Source organism: Meles meles, chromosome 2 (assembly GCF_922984935.1).
Source record: "Meles meles chromosome 2, mMelMel3.1 paternal haplotype, whole genome shotgun sequence".
NCBI lineage: Eukaryota > Metazoa > Chordata > Mammalia > Carnivora > Mustelidae > Meles > Meles meles.
In genome coordinates, this window is record NC_060067.1 from 129011925 (window position 1) to 129039599 (window position 27675).

Consider the following 27675-nt stretch of genomic DNA (forward strand, 5'->3'; position numbering starts at 1 on the left):
CTGCGGAGCCTAAAGCCCAACACAGGACTCCATCCCACCACCATGAGATCACGACCTGAGCCAAAATCAAGAGTGCCACAATTAACTGACTGAGCCACTCAAGTGCCCCTGAGACACTGCTTTCTTAATTAAAAAAAAAGTCAATTAACTCTACCATCAAGAGGTAATGGGGAAGTTTTGCCACCCAAAGGTGCTTTGTCAAATGAAAAGCTTCTTAGAAAACGACCACAACCAACACTTGGCTACCAGAAGGCCAAGGTCATACCTGACTCAAAACTAAACATCAGACTGAGTCTCAGGTAAATTCCATTCAAAATATGTAACACTAAATAAATCCCTTAATGTATTTGAACTTCACTTTCTTCATCTGCAAAACGGGAATGACGACATAAAACTTGCCCAGGAATGAACCTTGTGAGGGCCAAAGGAGACAATGCAGGGCAAGGGTTTTGAAACTGTCAAATGCAGGATTACATGATTTCAGTGATTTTGACTAATTTACGTTTGCTTAGAAAGGTCAGGCTTTTGGAAATTGTTGGTAAGACTCAGAGATTACGTTAGATGTCAGGAGTCTGATGATTAAATTACAGAAACTGCGTGTTGTCCGCCCTGGTCCAAGAAGGTCATCTGTTATTCTCCTGTTTCTGCTACTAGTGATCCAAAGTTGACCCTCAACGAATTCCAGCCCCTTGAAAAGCCGCCCCCCGCCTTCTGTATCGAAACGGTCCTCATCCCCCATTCCCCGCGCCCCTCTTTTCTAGTCCCTTGCAGGGGGACTACATTTCACAGAAACCCCTCCAGTGCCCGGAGGGGACGGTGCTGTGACGTCCTTCCACGCGCTGTCGGAACACCTTTTCCCTCCCCGGCCCGGCGGCCCGCCGTCGCGCCAGCCCGCGGTCCCGCCAGCCCTCCGTCCCTAGCTCCCGGCAGCGTGGCCGGCAGACCCGCAGCGGCCCGGAGCGCGGCTGCAGACGCCCGGCGGCGGGGCGCCACGGCGCAAGCTCCGCGGCCCGAGCAGGCGCGTCAGCCGAGCTCGGCGGTGGCGCGGGCGGCGGGGACGCAGCTGCCCCCGCTCTGCGCCCGCCGCACCCCCAGAAGCCACCGCCGTCTGGGCCCCGAGCCGCCGCGTCCTCGCCTGGCGGCTGCGGGCGGGGCGCCTCGGGTAGGTGTCGGGGGCTCTTGGCTGGGGTGGGTAGGAGGGCAGGAGAGGACCCGCAGTGGGAGGCGGCGGTGGTCTGGGGACGGGAATAAGCCCTCTGCGGAAGGACGGGGTCAAGCCTGGGCTGTGGAGGCGCGGGGAGCACTGCGGTGTGCAGGGGGAGGAGGCGAGTGCTGCCCTGCGTGGGTAAAGGGGCGCGGGGCTACCGGCAGCCGAGTCACGGATGCACCGATCCGGTGGCGTCCGCGGATACGCTCCGGATGGAAGGATGCTGAGAGCTGGGGGGAACTGGGAGAACGCAGGATTTGCGGGGAGGGCTCCTTGCGTTGCTGGTGAAGCTCCTTCAGTCATTGCAGCTGTCCCCTTTGAAAGACTGGAGGTGAAGACAGGGAGCATAGGGTTGGATTTCTCTGGACCCTTCAAACCGTTGCGATGGCCCTCCTCTTTTCCTGGGGAAGAATGTGGAGGTGGGAGAAGTACCTGCTGCTATGGGCAGAGGCGTGTGGAAGCTGATGCCACCGTGGGATGGGGGAAGGGAACGTCCAGTGCTGGAAGTTGACAGAGGAGAACCTTCTGTTGTTGCTCTGGGCATGATAAGCCCCCTCTGTTGACCTCGGAGAGGGGGCCTGGGAAGAAGCCCTTCTGGCTTGCCATAGGTGCTGTAAGGATACATGGAAGAAAATAATTCCTGGGAGAAAGAGAGGTGCAAAATATGACACCGGAGAAGCAAAATTATAAAAAATTATAAGGGTGAAATAGGAATTAAGTGAATGTTGAGGAGTCTGATAGATCTCTTAGTCTGCAGAAAACAATGATGGAGAAACAATTTATGGTTTGGAAATGAAGGACTGCAATAAATATTCCAGTGTTACTAGACGCTTAAAGTTCTTCTTTTTTTTTTCTTGATGCATCGAACCGGCAAGGATATTATTATAATTTGAGCATAGAAAGTGTTATTAAAATAGGTCTAAGAAGATTATTTTAAAGTCTGACCATACTTGCTAGTTTTTTTTCATATTATGTTACCTAGAATGTAGAGTCAAAAATCATCTTCGATGAATCTTAATATCATGAAAGTGGGAAAGCCAACAAAATACCTTAAATCAATATGCACCCTTTTTAAGTAAAAGGTAACTTGCAAATGTAATGTGTATAAATAAACAACGAATTTAAATTGTGAAATTTTGATGCTAATATTTTTCTTTTATCTCTGTCAATTCTTTAATCTTTGCCATTAGAATAGTTTTATTATTTTTGAAAAATATACATGCAAAGTTCAAAAATATAGAAATTGAAAAAGGAAATAAAAAATCCAAATGTACAAGAAGAAGGAAACCATTTTAACACTGTGCTAAACATCCTTGCATATAGTTTTCTAAGCATAATGAATATTGTGCAATTCAATGTCAATTTACGATTTTCTCTAACTATAAAATCAGAAATTTTGCATACTTATCTTTTATACCTCCTTGCTGTTGTATTTTCTAAGAACCGTTATTTCATTTAACCTTTACTCACAAATATATAATGAAGGCCAACCACCTAGGTTTGAACAATGAGAATTTCATGTACAAATGTACTTGTCCTTTGGGTAGTAATGGTCATACTCCTTAGAGTTGTATTGTTATCACGTTATGTAAACCTTTTCTTGTTCTTTCTTATAGATTGATCTCCTGAAACTTAACTTTCAAGATGAAGTTTTTATTGGCGATTGCCTTTTTTATTTTAATTTCCTTGTGGGTTGAAGAAGCTTATTCTAAAGAGAAGTCTTCAAAGAAAGGGAAGGGGAAAAAGAAGCAGTATCTATGCCCATCGTACGTCCTTCATGTCTTATATTATTATATGGAGAATTGTTATTGCATTTTTTTTAATCAAAGTAAGGTGGTTTGTTGAAGCATATCAGCAGAACTTTTCATATCAGAATATGTACCCCTTGGTTTCACATTTAGAATGTGGTAGCTAATTCCTAGTGCTTAAGATAAAGTTTTGTTCATGCTCTAGGATTACATAATTTATGTACATATATTATAAAATTAGGAAAAAATTACTATTTCTTTCTTACCCTAAATATGGAGCTATAATTAGATACTGAAATTCTATGTTTTGAGCAACAGCAGTTCAAAAAGATGGTTTTAAAAATTCCTAAAAATGAATATTAGTTTAAAAATTAGCTAAAGTATGATTTTAAGGTATATTTCATTTATGTTGATACATGGAAGAAGAAAATTCACATGGTAGATAAGTTTTCTATTTCAATATCTTTCTGCAAAGGGCTTAGATTGGAGAATTATTTTTTTCAAAATAGGATATTTTGAAAAAAAAAGGATATTTTTCCTTTTCAAAAAAGGAATATTTTTTCAAATATTTCAAATATTTTTCAAAAAAGGATATTTTTCAAAAAATATGTCACTAAATTTTAAGTCACTTGTAAAAACAAGATCTAAATCTGAAACACCAACTCCTCCTTTTGTGGTTTGGACTTTTTTTTTTTTTTTTTTCAATAGGAATGGTTAATATTACTGGTGAATAACAGCATATTTTTTATAATACCTAATGGTTAGAGCAATTGAAGAGTTTGTAAGTAAATAACTTTCATAAATATAAGGGATCTTTAGGTAATAAGATCACATATGCAGTGATCTGGAATAAAAATTAATTTGCTGTTACAGGTCATTTTTTTAATTAAGATGTTTTAAATGTCATATTGATCATGGGTGACATCTCAGAATCAACATTATTTAAAGATAGACCATGATAGTTTGTATGAGATAGGAACATTTTGGGAAGTTTATTTTGTTAAGAAAGGATATTAGAATTGGTATTTTGGGATGGATATCTGTCTGACCATGTGAGACTGGAAATCTAGAGACAGTATCATGATGTACATACAGGTTAGCATTAAATAAAGTTCCCAATTTAGAAGTATCTCTCGATTTTCAAGTTTATTAGTCCTACTTATTCCAGTGCTGCAGAGTCTGATGTCCAGGGCCAGATTTCTGTGTGTATTATGGGATGGCCCTGAATTACATTCATGTGTCCCTCCTTAGCAGTCTGCCCAGTTGGATATGAATTATCTGGTGGGGCAGGTTTAGGAATAATCACCATCTGCAATTATTACTATTCTTCAGTGTTCAGAGTTTTTTGTCACAACCAGGAGATAAGCCTGTTAGGAAAATGGACATTGTCAGGCCTTATTCCTCCCAAGCGAAAGGACACATTCTCATGTTTGAGCTCTTTTTGCATTTTTTACTGATGAATGTTAGCATATTGATACAAACTGTTGCATACATGTTACAGTCATGGTGACTCTATGTGTGGGTCAGGCCAGCTTCAATCAGTCAGATTTCTCTAAATGTGGAAGCTGATAGAACTCTCTTCCACTACCTCTTGCCTGGCCCCCACCCCCTGACCCCAATCAAATGTCATGAATCAAAGAGTTCAGAAGATGGCAATAGCAAGTCTTAAAACTACCATGTATCTTTTTTTTTTAAGATTTTAAAGATTTTAAGATTTTATTTATTTATTTGACAGAGAGAGAGATCACAAGTAGGCAGAGAGGCAGGCGGAGAGAGAGGGGGAAGCAGGATCCCTGCTGAGGAGGGAGCCTGATTCGGGGCTCGATCTCAGGACCCTGAGATCATGACCTGATCTGAAGGCAGATGCTAAACCAACTGAGCCACACAGACCCCCCTTTTTTTTAAGATTTATTTTATTTATTTGGGGGGGTGCAGAGAGAGCAAATCTTCAGACAGAATACCCACTGATTGTGGGGTCCAACATGGGGCTCAGTCTCACGACCTATGAGATTACAACCTGAACAGAAACGAAGAGTCCAATGCTTAACCAACGGAGGCACCCAGATACCCCTCACTACCATGTATCTTACAATAGTCCTTTAGAAGACATTCTGTCCCTTTTCAGAATTATGCTATTGTCTTATATATAAACTGGCTGTATGTTTAAAATGTCTATCTTATTTAAGACAGATTTTTAAAGTTAAATCTAGTAGGTTAAGAATGAAACAATAAGGTTCTCTTGCTGAACATTTAACTTGACAAATAGAAGACCCAACATACACTTGGTAAGCCCATATCATGGTATTTTAAATACATTGTGTAATTAATTGAAATTTTATTTTTGAAATTTTCTACCATGAAATTTAAACTTTTTATTTTATTTATTTTATTTTATTATAATTACGAGATTAGATAAAACTTTATTAACAGTTGCCATGGTGATGCTGCCCAAAATCTGACTTATTAAAAAACAGGTGTGCCTTTGGAGAATAATATTTATGTATTTTTTTTTTGTTTGAGCATTATTGACACTAAATTATGAAATTCAAAAGGCAATAGCGTTTTCTCTGGTATGTTTGGATCCATTATATATTATTTCTTGGAATATCCAGATTAAGAATCTCAGCTATTATAATGTGCTGTAAAAGAATTTGCAGATCCTTTGTATCTTGGAGAATGACCCAGTTAGCCCATCTTGTATGAGTTGATAAAGTATAAAAACATTTTGACTAAGAGGAATATTTGAGATGATGAAAGTTAGGTACAGACCACTATAATGCTTTTCAATATGGTGAGCTCTTGCTCTGTGGTATTTTTATTTATTTACATTGTTGTTTTTTTTTTTCTTTTTGAATAGAGTTGAGGAAGCAATGAGGTTGTATACACACATGCAGTTAATGTGTGATTATTGCAAACATGAGCAAAAATTTCCCATTTTACTATTGTAACAATATTCTGTCCCCCAACCAAGACTAAAAAGGTTTTAAAATGAAGAAATAGAAGACTCGGGGTCCTTAAAATTCTAGGGTTTAATTTTGATGTTGAGCTTGAATTGTATCATAAACTTTTACTGGTTCTTCTACTATTTTTTTTAAACTCATTTTGTTTTGAGATGCTATAACATAAATTTATGCTATTGTTTTTGATGTTTATAAAGGAAGCAGTAGTACTACACTGACAAGCTTTCTGAGAAATTTCCTTTCAAAAACTTTAGAAATTTAAAACACATTAAGATATAAGAAATAAACTATAAATGAGAAAAAAATTGATTAAGTCCTTGGATACAGTAAGCTTTTTATTTACAGCTTGAATTTGATGTTAACCTTCATTTATTGGTCTCTTCTCTTTCTATACAGTCGGCCTGAGTGATTCCATCCAAATTTATGGCTGTACCTACCATGTATTCACTGTTAGCGCCTAAGGCTCTATGTCCATCTCAGACTTCTTTGAAGAATGCCATATCCGTACATCCATAAATCCATACATTTTTTACCCGGCTATCCTATTTTGACCTCAAATTCAACTTCAAATGATAACACCTGAGTTCAGAAATCCTCCCCATCACTCCTGATGCAGGAGTGATGTATTCCTTATCTAGGAAATGCATTATCTAGGAAATAATACCACTACCTCTTTTACCAACCAAAATGCTGGGCGTCTCCTTAGACCTTCTCTTTCTACTGAAGCATCTCAAATTCAGTAGTTTCCAAGACTTCTCAATTCCATCTTTCTCACCTCAGAATATGTCCTTCATTTTCACTTCTCTGTGGGCACTGAGTTAATTACTTCTCTCCACCCATTTTCATGAACTCTTTATTCGTCTCCCTTCTTCTTGTCTTCCTCCATCAATTCATATTGGACACAGACCCTAGAGGATGTGTTCTAAATCTTCAATTTAGGCAAGTAATTCTAACACTCAGAACCCTTCAAGGGCCTCCATAGCTTTCTGTGGCTCCATAGAAAAAGCTCTTGCTGAACTGGTCTCTGGCTCATTTCTTGACTGCACATTTCTTGGCTCCAAACACACAGCTCTTGCTGAACTGGCCTCTGACACCTCCATCTGTGTCTTTTTATCCAGCCCCCCTCCCACCCAAAACATATGAGTCAGGTCTCATATACACTTGATCTTCCACACCTTTTGGAAGTATGCTTTCCTTTACCTGAAATGCCAATGGTTTCCTTTTATCTTTAGTTAATTCCTGCCACAGTGGTCTTGTCCAAATCTGTGGCTATAAATATCATCTTTCACTGTTGACTCTTCTTAGAAAACAATATTCGGCTGAGTAAACTGGAAGATCTAATTGGCTTTATTAAGAAATTCAAGAATTGGGCAGTATTCCATCTAGCAAGTAGAGAGATGCTCTGAAGAGTTATACAAAATGGAACGTTTTTATGGGAAGGACCATGTGGTAAGAAGTTATTAGCAAAAGAAAGGATTGCTTCAGGTAAGGCTATCTTCCCTTAACGGGAAGGGCAAGGGATTTTATTGGGTGGATTACCTCATCTTTTGGGGGATGGAGAGGGCACATGTGATAGATTCCTCATTGATTCTGGTCAGAAAATTCCTGACTGACCAGTGAACACTACATTTTTAGGGTAGGTTGAAATGTAGTCAGGTAAGGTATTAGGTCCATATTTGGTGACTTGACTGAAGTGACACCATTTTGAGCCAGTGGTTTTCTTTTTAAGACACCTAAGTCTGTATGCCTGGCCCAGACCTCTCTCTGAAGAGCACCGCACCCACATAACAGGATTTTAATCTGACTGACGCACAGTGACCTCAAACTCAAACCTTGCTATCTCCTTTGGGAAATCTTTCCTAATCTGATAATTTGATTTAGATAATTACACTCTATACTTCCATATTTCCCTAACTGTCTACCATGTTTATAATACTATGGCAATCATCAATTATAATTTTTTTTTAAAGATTTTATTTATTTATTTGACAGAGAGAGAGATCACAAGTAGGCAGAGAGGCAGGCAGAGAGAGAGGAGGAAGCAGTCTCCCTGCAGAGCAGAGAGCTCGATGCGGGGCTCGATCCCAGGACCCTGAGATCATGACCTGAGCTGAAGGCAGCTGCTTAATCCACTGAGCCACCCAGGAGCCCCCATTAATTATAATTTTTGCTTTCCCCACTAGATTGTAAGCTTCTTGGGAGTAGCACCTAATTGACTCAATCACCAGAGATGATATCAATTTAGTGTGTGACACAAAGTATACATAAGATAAAAATTTAAAGAGAATAAAAATCCAAAGATTTTTGGCTCTTATAAATCTTATATTTAGATTTTGTTAAGGAACTTGAATATAACCTATATAGTCCCTATGGACCATAATTAGAAGTATGGTCTTAGTATAGGGATAACTAGATAAGTTAACAACTGGGTACTTAGTGAAACATTTCCAACCTGGATGATGTTTCCTGATGAAATTTTGGCCTTATTGTGTTTAACATTTTATCAATGACTAAAGTAAAACTGTATGGAGGAGATACTTATCCAAACTGAGAATCGTGTGACTTGGGGACATATAATGAATATCTGAGACAGAATTAGTATCCACTATGATCTTGAAGGGTCAAAGTAATGGACTGAATCTAAAAAAGATAGATGGAAGTATAAATTGCACTTTTGCCCAGAAATCATCTGTGGAAGTATAGGATGGGGGGAAACACTGTATGGTAGAGAACGTTTGAGGGGAAAAAAATAGATAATACAGTAATGATTTATATACATATATATGTATTACATGTAAACAATATATATGACACAAGTGAGTATATGTACTTAAATTTATATTTTTATTTTACCAATTTTATGTTTAACTCTATTACTTCACTTAATAGGATGATATTTAAAGCAAGACTTACAGAGTTTTCTGCATTGTGCTAATTATATTTTCAGGGGAGAGAAATAAGAACAATTGAGATCATTAAAATCATTATCATATTAGGGAGACTGAAAAAAACGGAGATATTTAAAGTTGTTTTCAAATTGTTAAAAACTATGATGTAGATGAGAAACTAGACTTGGCAGTTGGCACCAAGAATGAAAACCAGGGCTAATGAGCTGAAGCTATGGGTAGGATATTTTTAGCTCTCAGGAAGAACTTTCTGATCAGAGTTCTGCCTAAATATAATTAACTGGGAAGGGAAGTAGTAGAGTTCTATATGACTGGTGTCACTTGGCATTGAGGGGTAATTATGTGGCAGACATTTTATAGAAAGTTTGAACATTGGTTGGGTGGTTAGACCAGATGGTGATACTTAAGGTCATTTCAATTTTTCAGATTTTTCAGATTCTTTGATTCTAATATATTGTGTTTGATTATGGCCTTACTATTGTCCAATAGAATGAGATAGAATAATTTGAAAATTTTATCTCGATACATATTTAGACAGATCTGCCTTTATTTTTGGTGCATTGCCTTGGGATGCTCTACCATATAAAATAAATATTATCTTGGTCCCGTATTAATAATTAGGATTTAAAAACCTTCAGTAGTAGAATTTCATCTTGGAATTTCATGAATAATCATATTTTAAAAGTATCTCTTTCAAACCCAGAAAATACTTCTCTTTTCTGATCTAAACCGATAGGCAGAAATATGTCTTACATAGTGATTGGAGGATGGCGGACGTAAGTGATCCAATTAATGCTTAATATAATTTATAAGAAGGTGTAGGTTTACAAACTTATATTTATATGTGTATTATATATGAAACCAGAACATGTTAAAATATACTTCCAGTGTTGCGTGGGTGGCTCAGTCAGTGAAGCATCTACTTTCGACTCACGTCGTGATTCTGGGGTCCTGGGATGGAGCCCCACATCGGGCTCCCTGCTCAGTGGAGAGTCTGCTTCTCCTTCTGCTGCTCTCTCTCTGTCAAATAAATAAATAAAACCTTTCAAAAAATAAAATACACTTGCAGAATTTTTGTTTGAATAAACAAAAATAAAATAAGACAAAATTATCTCAGTAAAAACATTACTTGTCATTTCCATTTGTGCTCCCAGCAGATATAATAACACTTCTAAATACTGAATTAAAGGGCATCTGGGCCGCTCAGTTGGTGAACCATTCACTCTTGATTTTGGCTCAGGTCGTGATCTCAAGGTTGTGAGATCCAGCCCCATATTGGGCTCTGTGCTCTGCTGGAAGTCTGCTTAAGATTCTCCCTCTCCCTTTACCCTCCCCCTACTCACGTGTGCTCTCTCTTATGCTCTTCTCTCAATAAATAAATAAATCTTTAAAATTCATACATACATAATACTGAATTTGACCAGGCTGTAACCTCTTGGCACGTGCTACCATAGTTTACTATCATTGAGCTTAGGGAACCTTCCACCATTTGTTAAGGACTATTTGAATTTCAAGTGTCTGAAAGCTTATAGTAAGTGCACTAATATGTTTACAAGTTAAATTTAAAATCTCTTTTCTCCTACTTCGCCCAAACTTGCATCTTAGGTATGGAGAAGCTTAATAATAAGCCCTAAATTAATACTAGGTGAGGGCTGCTATTACTTGCATTAGTGTGTGGTCATGTTAGCATGAATTTATCCTGTCTTCTTCATGATCCTTCCTCCAGACCATTGGTTCTCTACCTTTAAAATCACAACGAGGAAATTTTTACTGGATTCTGTGTGCAATAATGGAAAAATTGTGATTTCTTTATATTAGTTTGTTCTCTGTTATGAGAAATTTTTTTGTCTCCTTTAGAGAGATACTGTCCACTTGATAATAACATTTGTACACATCAGTTTTATGTGGTAGAAGGGTAATGCTGAATAATCAAAAGGCTACTATGTGTTGTGTAAGTATACTATTAGCCATTTCCTTCCTATTCTAATTTACTTACCTACTATTGATTTATAGAATAGGTTGATTTTAGTTTAGTTCTAGTTTCTTCCTAGTGGAAATGTTGATGATAACTGCATTGGCCGAAACATGAAAGGCAATTGCAAAAGGGTATGGGTAATCTCGGTAATGAATACGGTTGAAAATTGCCTACATTATTCTTACTATAACATATTTAGGTTGAATATTTCACTGATGTTTAGTTATATATTTTCTTACTACCTATTGAACAGTCCCAGCTGAGTGGCATGCTTTTCTTTTGCCATCAGCTGAATTAGTGATCTTCCCTTTCCAAATAATTTCGCAGGTTTTAAAACTGGCATCCTCATTACTCGAGCTACTCAGACATGAAATTTAAATGGAACCTGTCTTTCTTTCTCTTAGAATGATTTCCTACATCTGTCATGTTCATTGCATCTCCACTTACTATCATTTTGAACAGTTTTCATCAATATTTTTCCAATTATTTACCCTATTTTTTCTGTTCATTATCATTCATTTTGCATATGGTTTCCATTTTCATCTTGTTAATATTATATTCAAGACACACAGTGTCTTCTTATTGCCTGATGGGTCCCAGTGCAGACTCTTTACTTTGGCTTTCAAGGGCCTCTCTAATTTGTATCCCAAACTTTATGTGAAACTACCCTATTTTATTTTATTTTTCCTTTGGTAGATTTTTTTCTCATCTGTTTTTTTTTTGTTTTTTAATTTAATTTAAGTTTTTTCAGTGTTCCAAAATTCATTATGTACCACACCCAGTGCTCCATGCAATACGTGCCCTCCTTAATACCCACCATCAGGCTCACCCAAAACCTGTCTATTCCAAAACCCTCAGCTTGGTTCTCAGAGTCCACAGTCTCTCATGGGTTCTCTCCCCTCCAGTTTCTCCCAACTCACTTATTTTAGAAAGGCTGATCTGTCCTACTCCTAAACTTCTCTTGCCATTGCTTATGCTTAGACTTGTTTATGTGTAGAATGACAACTTCCTGCATAGTACTTCAGGACTCATCTCAAGTAGTACCTTGTCTTATGAAAGTTTTAAAATAATTAGAAGTTTCTGTTGAGAATAAGGTTAATATAAATTGATAGCATGTGATGGCTATTTAATACTTTGGCCTTGGACACTGATAGAAACACTATGTTTAGAAAGAAAAAAAAAGTTAATATGGTGGGTATAAATTCTGGTTGCCATCATGTGTGATGGTTAGAATTACATCAGAGTTTGTTCAGGGAATCATGATCAGGGTTTGAAGGAACATGAAAATTTGTTGTTTGAGCAATTGCACTGTGGGTTGTTTTCCTTGAAGAACAGAAGAATAATTACTTGCTGCTTGAGGAATTATCACATGAGGTAAACTCGACTTCTTTTGTATCATGTCAAGTTATAGAATCAAGACCAAAGAGAAACATTGAGGAAGACAAGTTCAATTTTAAGGATATGATAGAACTGTCCAAAAATAAAATGAATTTCTTTGGGTGGTTCTTTGTTGCTATAGTGATTGAACATAGTTTGGGTAGGGATATTACCCAAGTCAAGCATCACTGGAAAGTTACAGAATGTGAAAGTTCTTTTGTCTCCAAAATTTCTTGATTAGAACGAATGTTCACTCCCTCTTCTTTTATTTTTTAAAAAATTTTATTTATTTATTTGACAGACAGAGATCACAAATAGTCAGAGAGGCAGGCAGGGAGAGAGAGGAGGAAGCAGGCTCTCTGCAGAGCAGATCCCAGGACCATGGGATCACGACCCGAATTGAAGGCAGAAGCTTTAACCCACTGAGCCACCCAGGCGCCCCTTCACTCCCTCTTTTTGATCTTTTTGAATCCCTTTTGTCCTTACTGTATTTTTAAAAAGATTTTATTTATTTATTTGACAGAGAGAGACACAGCGAGAGAGGGAACACAAGCAGGGGTATTGGAGAGGGAGAAGCAGGCTTCTAGCCAAGCAGATATCCCGGTGTGGGGCTCGATCCCACGACTCTGGTATCATGACCTGAGCCAAAGGCAGACACTTAATGACTGAGCCACCCAGGCTACCCATACTGTATGTTTTGACATTTGATTTTATTTAATACTAATACTCTTTATAAGATATCTTTTATTTTCTAGTTGAACCATATTATGTATGTATTAACTCTAATACATGTATATATACGCATCTAACACATATATGTATGTATATATACACATCCATCTCATCTCAAATATTTACAATATATCTCGATTGTTAACACAATGTATTAACTCTAACCATATATAACAAGTGTGTTCATACACACTTATTATGTAGCATACATAATTGAGACTCATACAAAGAATCTTGAAGTGGGCAAAATAGAAAAGTGTGTGTGTGTATATATATATTCATGCATGTATATTTAACCTATATGTGAAAGTGTGTGTGTGTGTGTGTATACACAGACACATACACAGTTTTATATTCTGCTTACTTCAAAATTCTTTCCTTAATAGCCTCACTTACGCTTGCTAAATCAAGCAGAATAAAATGGGTCACTGACTCTACAGAAAAAACAAGTCTTTTAATTGGTCAGTGGCTCACTGGAACTGTGATTAAAGGTAGCACTTCTAAACCTGTATTGTTTAAAGTTCCCTTTGTATGTCTGCTAACTCATGATGGTATGGTAGTATAGGAGAAAGAACACTGCTGTATCTCAATTAGAACTGCTGTGTGGCTTTATGACTTTCAGTAATTCACTAATTTTAGGGGGCATCTCATTTTTATAAGGAGGTTTGACCCCAGTGGTCTTCTAATTTCACTCATTCATTCATTTATGACAGCTGCATCTTGTAAGACTTTATCAAGTTTTATTTATGATTCTTTTGGTACCTTTATATCCTGTGTTAACTATTTTTGTTTTTGTCACTGTTTTGTTTTCAGATTCAAAACCAGTCAAGCTAAACCAACAGAAAAATACACAAAACTCTGTTTCTTGACCAAGTTAATTACAAAGAGATCTAAATTTTGAACTTGGTTTATCAAAATGTAAGCATTTAACTGAATCCCAAAGTAGAATAATGTATGCGGAAGGTGAACTGTTTGCTTTCTTAGCTTACCAATTTTTCAGAAATTAAGGAGTTTAACTTATAAAAATGTACCTTTTCTTCCCTTTTGGAGACGAATAATACAATTATACAGTAAAGTCTTTTCAGAATACATTTGCAGAAGTCTTCTCTATTCTCTTTGTGCTACTGCCTAAAAGAGGCACATCACTTCTGTGTTCCAGAAAGCAGAGAACCTTTTTAAATGAGTTCCTTTACCATAGATATTTCATGGGAATTTACACTTAGAATTCATGAAGCAAATTATTCAAATTTATGTACATACAAATAGCTCCACTGAGAGATGATGTAAATACAAAATAATATTTCTAGAGCTCTGATTGGAATAACAGCAAAACACTGATTAAATCACTAATAGAATATGTTGGGTAACTTGAAACATCTGACCTTTATTAGTCCTCTTATGAGAGAACAATAGTATGAATTTGTGATATTCAGGGAAGGTTACTATTCTGATTCCTGAGAATAAACTAATAAAAAGACCAACTTATTAATGACTGGATGTGTAGTGAGTGTTCTTCTGCACCGATAGTTACCCTTCCGTTATACCATGGGGGTGGCTGACAAAACGATCCAGGGGTCTAACTGTAACACTCTTTAATATCATCCAGAAGTTTCGTACTCATTTGGTTATAATATTTTTGGCTTAATTCTACAGATGTAGATGTTTTCAGTTATTAAGAATCTGTATTGATTTATTTTGTGTGGTGATCTAGTCTTGGCTGGGTCCTCACTATGTTTCCAATAATCCTTGTACTTGGCCCTTAGTACTCTATTTTTCTCTCTGTCTCTCTAATAATTGTTTCATCCTTTATCCTGAGTCTTAGCATGCACTCTTAGCTTTTGCTTCAAAAAAAAAAAAAATAGAAGCCATTGGGCAGGAACTCCCCCAGTGTCTCCCTGTCTTCACGCTAAATCTACCTATAACATTATCCTTTCTTTTCTCCTTTGCTTCTGATTTAAAGGAAGAGACTTCTTTTGTTCAGTCCCTGTCCCATCTCTTCCACCCTTTTCTGACACCTATCTCTATTATCTTACCTTTGCTGTCCCAACTTTTCAATATGCTTTTCTTCTTTGGCTTTTTTTTTTTTTTCCTGAGGTCTTACAAAATTACAGAAGGTTGTCTCAGTTGAGAAAAAAAAATTTTTTATATTCCTGTTTCATTAACTTTGTTTTGTTTTCCCTGTGTTCACTGCCATATGTCTTAAACTAATTGACTACAATGGTCTATACTTTCTCAGGGATATTCATTATTTATTTTTCCCTTCCCTTCCCTTCCCTTTCCTTGCCTTCCCTTCCCTTTTCTTTCCATGAATTTCTTTAAATTATGAAAGCCATACACTATTGGGGTAACACATGAAACAATATGTACCACTTAGTATTCTGAATACTCACTCTCCTGTTGATGTTAACTCCTGCTCCATTGTACTTTTTGGTAAAGATACTTTATTCCTTTTAACCAAATCTACTGACTTTCCTTTGAGTCCTTCTATTACTTGGTAAGAACTAATGATTGTCTGCTACATCCTGACACAGTCTCCTGCCTAACCCACCCAGCTTTGGGCTACTAGTGCTTGACCCACTCCTGGAGCTATTTTTCTACCTCTCGGACTACAACTGATTAGCCATCTTCACTTGTTATTCCTTTTTTGTCTATCCTGAAATACTAGCTTTTACCAGATATTCATTCTTGGTCCTTTTAGTTTCTTACTCATCGATTTTCCCCTGAGTAATTTCTGCTTTATCTGTACCTCTTTCCACATCTTAATCTCTAGGTGTAACTACTCCTATGAGTTCCCCATAATTATTTTCACTATCCTACTGGACCCCAGAGTTAATGTATGGAACCAGCCCTTCCATCTGCATTTCCCAGCTTTGTATTCAGCCATTCGTGAGAAATAGCTGAAGCAACTTTCTTCCATGAGATGTCTCCCTGATTATCTCATCAGTTACTTATCCTGTTGATTCTTGTTTAGAAATGACTCTTGCATCTGGCTGTTTCTCCCCATCCCCACTAGTATGGTCTTCGCCGGGCTCTCATCATTTCACCTGGAATCTCTTATTGCAATTACTTACCTGGAAGCCTGAATTCTGTCCTATCTTCTCCACTTTAGTTCATATTGCATGGCAGTGGCTCTCAAATTGTTGGTCTGGGCACCCCTTTATAATCTGAAACATTGTTAAGGACACAAAGAGCTTTAGCTTATGTGAGTTATAGCTACTAATACAGCCTTATTATAAATTGAGACAAATTTTTAAAAAATTTATTAAATCACTTAAAATAAGCCTACTCATTACACATTAACATAAACAACTTAAATTCTTGTGAAAATAACTATATTTTCAAAAATAAAAATAGTAGGGAGAGTAACCATTGTTTAACATTGTTGCATATCTCAGGCTGGCTTAAGGAAGACAGATTCTCATATTGGCCTTGTGACATATTGCTTTGATTGAAATGCATAAAGAAAATATGACCTTAGACGTGTAATTGGAAAAGGGAAGGGTATTTTAATAGCCCTTTTATAACTGAATATTCTTCTTTAATGCCATGTCAAAATTTAATAAGTGATAGTTGCAGTGTAAATTCTGAAATCAGATTAGTGAACACTCTATTTTCTTTTGCAATAAAATCCATTCATTTTACACTTTTTCTTAGAGTTTCTTAGTTTTATTACTGTTCACATTTTTTGGTGTCTTAATTATTTTTGAACAATTTAATTTCCGTTTTTTATCCAGTTTTATTGAGACGTACTTGACTTACAACGTTGTGTTCATCTAAGGTGTGCAACATAGTGATTTGATATATGTAAATATGGTGAATGGATTATAATTAAGTTTAGTTAATACCCATTAAACCTCACAAAGTTACACATTTTTTATTCTTGTGATGAGAACTTTTAAGATTCACTCTCTCAGCAATTTTCAAATATACAGTATAGTCTAATTATTAACTGTAGTTACAGTGAATGGCTATTCTGCCCAAACCTGATTTTATAACATCCTGCATTGGTCATTAGGAAAATATAGGTGTGCTGAGCTTTGCAAATGTCGACACATTTCCTTATAGAATATCAAAAAGTCACATCTATTTAATGTCACTTCTGATCTCATTGGAAAGTCTATTAAGTATTGAAAAGCTGTCAGGGTCATGGTGATGAATATTAAGTTTCCCCAAATTCCTCATTTTGTGTGAAAATTTACATTATTTTATTGGCAACAAATGCTATGCCCTTTTTAGTTTTTATTGCAGTTGTAAGCTGTCGTGAGTCGCTGTTGAAAAGTTGTTTGTTAAATATCTTAAGACTAAATCACCATAGCTTTTCTGTAGTGTTCCATGAAAATGGTGTTCCATAAAAATACCTAGTTTAGCTAGAACATCAGTCACCCAAGTGCTTTTCATAGGAACAGTTAACATAGTTCAGTATGCAGCAGAAGTGCTGTATGGATACTTCCCATTTTTTTCACACAGAATATTAAGACAATGTGGACTTAAATTTTAAAATTCAATAAACTTAGAATTTTTTTATTGCTCTTTCAAGAACATCACTTATGAACACTATTCTTAAATTATTTATTTATTTAATTACTGCTAGCATACAGTAGTAAAGAATACAATGACTATTAGTGCATATTAATATTATTTTCTTGATTTGTGCAGCGGCAGTTTTATCCACTATTGCTTTTGCACCATCAGTGCAAATGTCAGTATTGTGAAACAAAGTAAATAGTATTTTAAAATAATTATTATTATTATGAAAATAGTTTTGACTCTGTGGACCACTAGAAAAGGTCTTGGGTACCTTCAGATCCTTGTGGACTACACTTTGAGAACTACTGTTTTATAGTGTCAACAGATTTGTGATGCTCAACGTACATCTAAGCATTTATTTCTTTCTCTTTTTTGAAAGATGTATTTATTTGATTAAGAGTGTTGGGGGGAGGGGCGCCTGGGTGGCTCAGTGGGTTAAAGCCTCTCCCTTTTGGCTCAGGTCGTGATCTCAGGGTCCTGGGATCAAGCCTCACATTGAGCTCTCTGCTCAGCAGGGAGCCTGCTTCCCCCTCTCTCTCTCTGCCTGCCTCTCTGCCTATTTGTGATCTCTGTCAAATAAATAAATAAAATCTTAAAAAAAAAAAAAAAAGAGTGTCAGGGGGAGGTGCAGAGAAAGGGAGAAAGAGAATCTTCAGCAGACTGCCTGCTAAGTGAGGAGTCCCATGGGGGGCGCTTGACCCCAGAACCCTGAGATTATGACCTGAGCCAAAATCAAGAGTCAGATGCTTAACTGAATGAGCCACCCAGGCACCCCTTTCTCTTACCACTTCTGCTTCCCACCACTGTCATGCCTTCTGGTTGCTGAATTTCTCAGTGATCCAGATCCTTCCCTGAGTCTGTACTGTTGTTCATACTGTCACCACCTTCTCAAATTTGCCCTCACCGTCTCCCTTTTACCTGTTACATGCTTCCTTATCCCTTCAGCCCCAGCTCAAAAGTCACTGACTCTATGAAAGCCGAACTCTATACACAATTAAATGATTAAGAAATACAACCTGTAATGACAAATTCGAAGTGAAATTAGTTGAATTAAAAAGGAAGAAGAATTGGATTAAGGTTCCAGAGAGGAATTGAATTCACTTTGTTACTAACTCACGGTATGTCCTCCAAGATAAGTCATCTTGGATCTTAAAAATTCTGATCTGTAAAATGAAGGAATAGCAATATGATTTATGAATTTCTCACAGTAATTGGGAGAAAAGATTATTTGGAATTTTGACATGTGGAAGCAATGTTGTCCTGAGTCAGAAGACCTTAGTTCTATTCTAGAACACATTAATACATTTGTGACCTTGAATGAACGATTGTTTTTCCTCTCCAGTCCTCAATTTTCTCATCTGTAAATTGGAAATAATAATCTCTACCTATTTCATAGAGCTTCTCTGAAGGTATAATTTGAAATTTATATGAAAGTATTTTCTGAACTGTAAAAGTTTTACGAAGTGGACTACCTATGGTAATGTATTATGGAACCCTTTTAAGGGGTTCAAAGGAATTTTGCATATTTTATATTGTTCTTGATCTCATTTTTCTATTATTAGGCTGATTTTTATGGCAGAAAAACAAGGGAGGAAATACGCTGGGTAGCTTGATTAGACATAGGTTTTTCATAGATTCAGTACTAGGATTTGGTTGAGTACAACATTTGTGGCACACTCTTTCAATGCAAGGGTGGGCACCATATGCTTGACATATGGCCCCATTTAATACAATGTATCTAGCAGGCAACATCATTCACCTTTATATATGAAAAGTTTGTATTGTGGAGCACATTTATGTAGCTCTTTTAAGGTCATAAGGTTAACAGTATTCTAGATATCTATCTAATCCAGGTGGGTATTTTAGACTAATTTTTTCCTCATAGAGCACATCATAGCCCATCCTGTTTATTTGGAAGGTAATAAAACCAAGGTCAAATGGCTTTCTTAAGGCGTACCACTGGCTAGGAGCTGAGAGTAGAACTTAGGTCTTCTGATTTTCAGTCCAAGTTTTTTTTTTTTTTTTATTAGCTTTCTTTCCAGTTTGTATTTATTTAGTTGTTACTTTCACCAGTGAGAACTCATTTTTCTTTATCTTGATTTCACATATCCTTTTTATGTTTTTATAATTTTCAAATAACATAACAGGTTTACTTGCAGTCTTTTACTGAGATTGAAAACTCATTGAAGTTCTATCTAAATAACAGAATGTCAGTTTCTGAGTGCACAGTCTTACAGTCTTCCTGTTCATTGATATGTGTTCCACCACATAAAAACTAGTCATTAGTTTGATTAATGGTATTCAATTTGAATGTTAGTTACCAATAGAGTTGTGTAAATAAGTCATTCTGAACTACTATTGTCAGGAAACAGTATATGACGCATTCTTTCTTCAAACTGCATATATTCATACTGTAAGATCTACAAAGGCATAACTACAAAGGAAATTAAATATAAAACATACAGTTCTCTTTGGTTATGTTTTTAAGAGATAAAAAGCAATAGTCCAATTCTTCAGAGATAAGAAAGGGAATTATTTAGTGACCGTAATAAATTTGGACACATGCATTTACTCCCTTTCATATAGAATATTAGAGAATTTTAGTTTTGATCAGTAATTCTAGTATCATCTTTTAGTTGCTTTGTACACTCAATCTGTCTCTCTTTTTGTGTGTATATATGCAGGTGTTTGTGTCTGTCCATGTAGGTGTACACACACATACAGTTAAACACAAAAGTTGTTTTTGTGTGTGTTGTTTGAAACATTCTGAAGCCTAATATGCATACAGAAAAATGCACTAATCATAAGTTTACAGCTTAAGTTCACATTTAACCATGTAACCAGCGCTTGAGACCTAGAGATAGCACATTACTCAAAAGTTTAGAAGCCACTACATGTCCTCTTCCAATTACTTGTTGCCTTCTTGAAGATTACCATAAATATATTAAACTTGCCTTTCAACTACATATAAATGGAATAACCTAATAAATATCTTTAATGAGTACCTTATTTTGTTCATTTTATCTATGAGATTCGTCTGCAACGTTCAGTAGCTCATTACTGCATAGTATTCTATGAACCACTACACTTTATTTTTCTAGTCTAGTTTGGAGACTTTGGGTTGTTTCCAAATACATGGACATACACAAAAATAAAGACTTTCATTGAGGACATAAGAAAAACTAGAGATTATTGAGAAAAAGGCAGGCAACCTAATTGAAAATGACTAAAAGTCTATAGATAAAAGGCCATAAGCATCTTCACTAGTGATTAAGGAAATGTGAATTAAAATCACAATGGGATACTATTATATATCCACCAGAATGACTAAAATTAAAAAAAAAAGTGGGGGGAATTTCAAGTGTTAGAATGTGAACTACAGCTCTCATACAGTGTTGGTGAAAGTTCAGATTGGCATAACACTAAGTAAATTGACAGCATCTAAAAAACCCCTGAAAATTCATATTCCCTACCATTCAGCCATTCTGTTTCTATGTATATATACTCAGTGGCAATGTGTACATGTTTACTCAAAGGTATGTACACGAATGTTCATAGAAACACTATATGTAATTACCAAAAATATGATTCATTTTTTTTGAAGTTTGGATGTGGTTTTTTTGGTTCAAAAATACAAATTTTTAGACTAAAATAATATTTGGCATTGCATCAAGAATTAGAACTTGGTAGTACTAATATAGATTAAGTTGTCTAGAATGAGAATTATATGAAAAAGGTGAAATAGCCATTTGGAGCTGTGGTTAAAATATTCAAATAAAGATGGACTCCTGTAAGTTATTTCTAGAAGTGTGCATCTTCTTGCTTATCAAAATTAGGTAGGCATAGTCAATGCTGGCTTATCATTGGAATGGAAGAGAGTAGTCCTATAGGTAGCTTTAAATAAAAGGCTCAAGGGCCTCTGGGTGGCACAGTCAGTTAAGCGACTGACTCTTGGTTTTGGCTCAGGTGCTGACTTCAGGTTGTGAGATCAAGCTCTGTGTTAGGCTCCATGCTTGGCCAGGAGTCTGCTTGGGATTCTCTCTACTTGTGCTTTCTCTCTCTCTCAAGTGAATCTTTAAAAACAAACAAACAAGCAAATAAATGGCAAAATCATTACTCTTTTGAATGCATTTATATTATTTCACAATTCTTAATGCAAATTTTCAACTTAGAATAAAAAATCTCTTTTGACCCTTAATGAGCATACGGTCTACTCATCTCATGTCTTAAAAATTAATCACTTATTCACTTACTCTTTATTGAGAATTTAGTTTGTGCCAGGCCCTGACCCAGGTGCTTGGGATATAGCTGAGACCAAAACAAAGTTCTTTGCCCTCAGGAAGTTTGATTCTAGTAAGAGACAGAACATGAACATGTAAACATGAATTTTTAAAAAATTACATTTATTTTTTTTTCAGTGTTCTAAAATTCATTGTTTCTGCACCATACCCAGTGCTCCATGCAATACGTACCCTCCACAATACCAGTGATCAGTGCTGTGGGGAAAAATAGAACAGAATAAAGAGAATCGAGGATATAAGGGAGTTGCTATTTTATGCATGTTATTTAAAAATATCTTTCTGATAAGGTAAGATTTGTATAGAGAGCTGAAAGAAGTAAAGAAGAAAGCCATGGCGATCTCTAGAGGAACATTGATTAAGGGGAAGAGACACACACTACCAAAGTCCTGAGGCAGGCTTTATGTGTTCAAACAACAGTCTGGAGTCAGAAAGCTTGTAGGTCACTGTAAGGGTGATTCCTATGCTTTGTGTCTGAGCAACAGAAAGCATGAAGTTTTTTTCATTTACTGAGAGGTCTATCAAAGATTACATTTAGAGTAGATAGATAGGAAGTGAGGGAAAAATCAGGAGTTTGGTCTTGGTCCAATCATTTGGGGGTCTCTATTAGACTTTAAAGAGGAAATGTCTCATAAGTTGTTGAATATAGATCAGGAATTCTGGGGAATGGTGCAGTCTGGAGGTATAATTTGCAAGTTATAAACTAATGATGTGGATGAGGTCATGTAGAAAGTGTCTTAGGAAAGTAAAAACATTTGAGAAATGACTGGAGATGACGTTGAAGAAATGAAGAACAGCAGGCAGAGTTGAATGGGAAGGAGCAGCTAGCGAAAGAAAGACTGGAATTAAAGGGCGTGTCTTTTACTTGAACTCAAGTCAAATTAAGAAAATCTTTTAAGAAGGTGAATAGGGAATAAAAATGTCAAATACTGCTGTTAGCTGGACAGAGGCGAACATTGAAAATAGGTCATTACATTTGACAACATCATTGACCTTGATAAGACTTTTTTCTATAGATGGTTACAAAATCTTGCTATATTGGATTTAATAGACATTAGTGAAGAAATGGGGGCTGAAAGTATTAAAATTATTCTGAGGAATTTTGATGTAAAAGGAAGCAGAGTAGTAATGAGCTATAGTCAGAAAGAACTTAGGGTCAAGAGAAAAGTTTTTACAGATGGGGGATAATAAAGGATATTTACAAGGTGGTGAAAAGGTTCTGGTAAAGAGAGAAAGCTCGTGATGCAGGAGAGCAGGGACAGTTGCTGGAGTGATTCCACAATGGCAGAAACTCACAAAGAAGTAGAAAATGTAACTTTCAGTAGCGTTTTTATCTTTTTTTTTTTCCAGCTTGTCTACGAGGTTCAAAATGATAGAAGAAAAGTAGACAAACAATTGTTTTGTTTAAGAGTCCTATTACATCGGAAACATAAAAAGGGACTTCATCTGGTAACAATATATTGCACTTACTATCCTTGCCACTTATTCTGGACTAGAACACAGATGCCAAAACAAAATCTTCTGATGTACACCAGGGCATCAACTATATTTCTCTTAAGTCTTCATTACATAACCATGCAGGAGCTGTACAACCTACACAGATTTTAATTGACTGATACTTCTATACCATGCAGTAGATAACTGGTTATGGTTCATTGGTCTGTCTCTGTGGGCTCCAGAAGATTAGTTTACAGAGCTGTAGATTGTTATTTTTTCCATATACTTGTTTGTGTTTGAAGTCCCGTTTCTAAGCCATATTGCACAAATTGCCTTTCACCAGTGTGTGAAATTTTAGGAAAAAACCAGCTTTGAACAGGAATATTAATTAAGACTTTCTTTTTTCTCCCCAATTCTTTTATTTCCTTTTATTTCTTTCAGTGTTCCTGAATTCATTGTTTATGCATCACAGCCAGTGCTCCATGCAATACATGCCCTCCATACTATCCACAACCAGGCTCATCCAACTCCCCACCTTCTCCCCTCCAAAACCCTCAGTTTGTTTCTCAGAGTCCACAGTCTCTCATGGTTTGTCTTTTCCTCTGATTTCCCCCAACTCACTTCTCCTCTCCATCTCCCAGTGTCCTCCGTGTTATTCCTTATGCTCCACAAATAAGTGAAACCATATGATAATTGACTCTCTCTGCTTGTCTTATTTCATGCAGTGTAATCTTTTCCAGTCCCGTCCATATTGATACAAGAGTTGGGTATTCATCTTTTCTGATGGAAGCATAATATTCCATTGTATATATGGACCATATCTTCTTTATCCATTCATCCATTGAAGGGCATCTTGGTTCTTTCCACAGTTTGGTGACTGGGGCCATTGCTGCTATGAAGATTGGCGTACAGATGGCCCTTCTTTTCACTACATCTGTATCTTTGGGGTAAATACCCAGTAGTTCAATTGCAAGGTCATAGGAAAGCTCTATTTTTAATTTCTTGAGGAATCTCCACACTGTTTTCCAAATGGCCGCACCAACTTGCATTCCCATCAACAGTGTAAGAGGGTTCCCCTTTCTCGACATCCTCTCCAACACATGTTGTTTACTGTCTTGTTAATTTTGGCCATTCTAACTGGTGTAAGATGGTATCTCAATGTGGTTTTGATTTGAATCTCTTTGATTGCTAGTGATGATGAACATTTTTTCATGTGTCTGTTAGCCATTTGTATGTCTTTGGAGAAGTGTCTGTTCATGTCTTCTGCCCATTTTTTGATGTGATTATCTGTTTTATGTATGTTGAGTTTGAGGAGTTCTTTATAGATCTTTGATATCAGCCTTTTGTCTGTAGTGTCATTTGCAAATATCTTCTCCCATTCCGTGGGTTGCCTCTTTGTTTTGTTGACTGTTTCCTTTGCTGTGCAGAAGCTTTTGATCTTGATGAAGTCCCAAAAGTTCATTTTCACTTTTGTTTCCTTTGCCTTTGGAGACATGTCTTGAAAGAAGTTGCTATGGCTGATGTCAAAGAGGTTACTGCCTTTATTCTCCTCTAGAATTTATAATTAAGACTTTCTTTGGATAGCAGTGACCTTGTAGAGGAAGAAATAGAATTTATAAGACATGAACTGCTCTTATTTTTACATATTAATCTAATCTCTTCATATTAAAATAAAATAGAGGTGGTATTTTTGAAATGGAGGTTTTTTTGAGCTCTTCCTGTAGAAATGACCCAATTGTTTATTCACCTATTAATTAGGACAAAGCACTTTTATTTAAATAGAGAGGCAAGTTATTAAAATTCTAATTTATAATTTCATAATTCTTAAATCTTAGCTCATGAAAATTCTTAAATCTCTACTTCAGTAAGTCTGACTGTTTCAATTCATAATCACCTTCTGTATTTGAAAGTCTTTTATGCCTATGTGATATCCTGCCAGAATCCAAATTATAGAAATCATAATTGATTATTTGATATTAAGGAGCATCTTGCTACTTTAAACTTCAAAAATGTAATTACTTGTATTTAATTTTAAGTAAATCTTAACATTTACTTTATTAATTAAATAAATAGTCTATAATTACTTACCTTTTCTATTAAAAAGGACCACTAAGAGCAGTTAAAATTTAACTTAGTTTATCAGGAAGTTGAAGTAGGATTCTTTCTGACTCAGTCTTGGCTGAAGCACTGAAGGCCACAAACAAAATGATAGGTGCCTCGATGGCCTTACTGGGTTAAGACCGAGACCATGTAGGAAAAATTCTTTGGAGAAAGTTGTTGGAGTCCAGTGGCATTTTCCATACCCTTTGCCACTGGAGATAGGAGGGAAATGTATTTCCTCATTCTCAAATCCTATTGAGAGGCAGAACCATGTCTGTCCCCTGTATATGGGGAGGCTCATACTAGACTGGTTTCTGACTCACATCAGAGAAGTCAAAGGCATGTCTGTGACCATTGGTTAGAGGAGATACAGCAGAGAGAAGAGGGCTACCACAACATGGAGATTCACTTTCTGTTTGTCAGGAAAAAGAATACTTGAGTAGTTGCTTGACTCTATGATAGAGACCAAGAGAAGTAGACAGTGACAGCGAGAGCTAAGTGAGTAAGAATGTGCCCGCTTGATGTTTAAAACCAAGGAACCTTGCTCCAAAGAGCCTAGGAGTGTGTTGGAACCCAGTAGTGTGCCTGTGAGGTGTGGACTGCAGAATACCTGGGGTGAAGGTTAGAATCAGGAGCTGTCCGCTGAAGAAAAGCCATGGCCATTTCACGGTCATTGAAATGAGAGGTTCTCAAAGAGAGGATTTTGAGAAACCCACAAAGATGCTGTAAACTAACAAGGCAGGAGAACAGAACAAAAGCCAGTCTGGCCCACAGCACCTTTCTGAGGAAGACTTGTTTAAGGAAGGGAGGGCATATCATTTTTGAATCAAGCTTAGGATTTTTATTATTACCAGGGACTGGGCGGCTGAATTATAAAAGTGACAATTCTAGAGGGACTTAAAGTGCCATGGAGACCTTTTATTATCTGAGAGTGACGAAATATTATGAGATCTGCTGGAGATTTCATGCAAGTACTAGCTCATAGAGTGAATTTGGATGGGTGTAGAGGGAAAAGCAAAATATATTTGTGTGTATATATATATATATATATATATATAGAGAGAGAGAGAGAGAGAGAGAGAGAGAGAGAAATGTCTTCTAGAGTCTAGCTCATTCAATAAAAAGTTACCTTGGTTTCCAAACAGTGGCTGATGAGAACAACAACAAAAAAGGCTTATCTTTCATTATCCAGATGCCACCATGTACTGCAAGGAAGCAGTTCATCTCACTGGATGACATTCATACTTGTTGCCTTTGTATCTTTTAGTGGGATGTTTGTCTGAGACACTTATCATTGTTCAGACATGTGTGCCTCTGGATGTTTTAATGAAGATATCATTCAAAAGAGAGGGCTTTCTGATCTCTATCTCACAAATAATCTTATACCTTAGAAATGCTGCAAAAAGAAGCTATAAAGAGCAGTTACAGCAGAAACAGGGTCAATAGTGACAGCTTTTCCCTGGCTCACTCAGCTCACTCCTGAGCAGCAGAAGCCCCTTTATCCAAAAGCTCGGCAGTATCTCTTGGAGCTCTTAATCTAAAGGGCTGTGAGGCTTAAATTATTTGATTCAGTTCCCAATTTCTGCTCTGGCCTCTCAATAGCTTGTTTTTAAGTTTTCGTTTGTATTAGCAAGAAAACTACTTCCTTTTATTAGCTCAGTACCATAATTTTCTAGAAAGCAATAGAAGTAGGGTATTGCTTTGGAAAATGAACTCACGGTATGTATATATGTAAGAAATGAGAATATTTTATATATTTGCTTAACCAACCACATAAATGATAAATTTCAACTGGTTTAGACTCCACTCCCTCCCCCACCCCGACTGGTTTATCTTATTTTGTAACTGGTTTCTCTTCCTTTGCCTATGACACAAAACAGTTATGGGAAGTGATATATAACACAAAGAATATAATTAGACCTTGTTCGAAGGTCTTTATTTAAATTGTCTAACCCTGAAAACAGGTCTTTTATGAATAAATGGTTTTCCAGGATTATTAGCTTCTGTGCATCAGTTAGCTCATCTGTAAACAAGGCTAATAACCTTGAAAATCACTTCACTAAACATCATCATATTTGCAAGATTTCATCCATGTCATGGGTATAGCAATAGTACTTTCCTCCTCATTGCAGTATTGTATTTAATTGTCTTGAATATACTATCTTTGTATATTTGTCCACTCTACTGTCAAATGAAAAATACATCTGAACATAGGTAGAGGTTCGATTTGAAAGGATTATTGCAATAGACTTAATGCTCTGACTTTAAGTTCTGTAAGCATCTCAAAGGTCAGGCAGAAGGGGCTTCTCTTTTATAAAAGTAATTGAGGCTACAAGGAATCAGGTGTTGGGGAGTGCAGTGAGCAGGTGGCAAGGTTGGACAATTTTTCTTGCCACAAGCCAGTTCTT

The 27675-nt window shown here is 36.6% G+C and overlaps 1 protein-coding gene across 1 annotated transcript in view; it reads left to right on the forward strand.

Moving 5' to 3' along the window:
- Window positions 1-1009: 1009 nt before the first annotated feature.
- GLRB (glycine receptor beta) overlaps window positions 1010-27675 on the forward strand; it is a 107056-nt gene continuing 80390 nt past the window's right edge. The window contains exons 1-2 of the mRNA XM_045998373.1: window positions 1010-1162; window positions 2824-2973. Coding sequence (XP_045854329.1) covers window positions 2852-2973 — 122 coding nt within the window. The 5' untranslated portion in view covers window positions 1010-1162; window positions 2824-2851. The remainder of the gene's footprint in view (window positions 1163-2823; window positions 2974-27675) is intronic.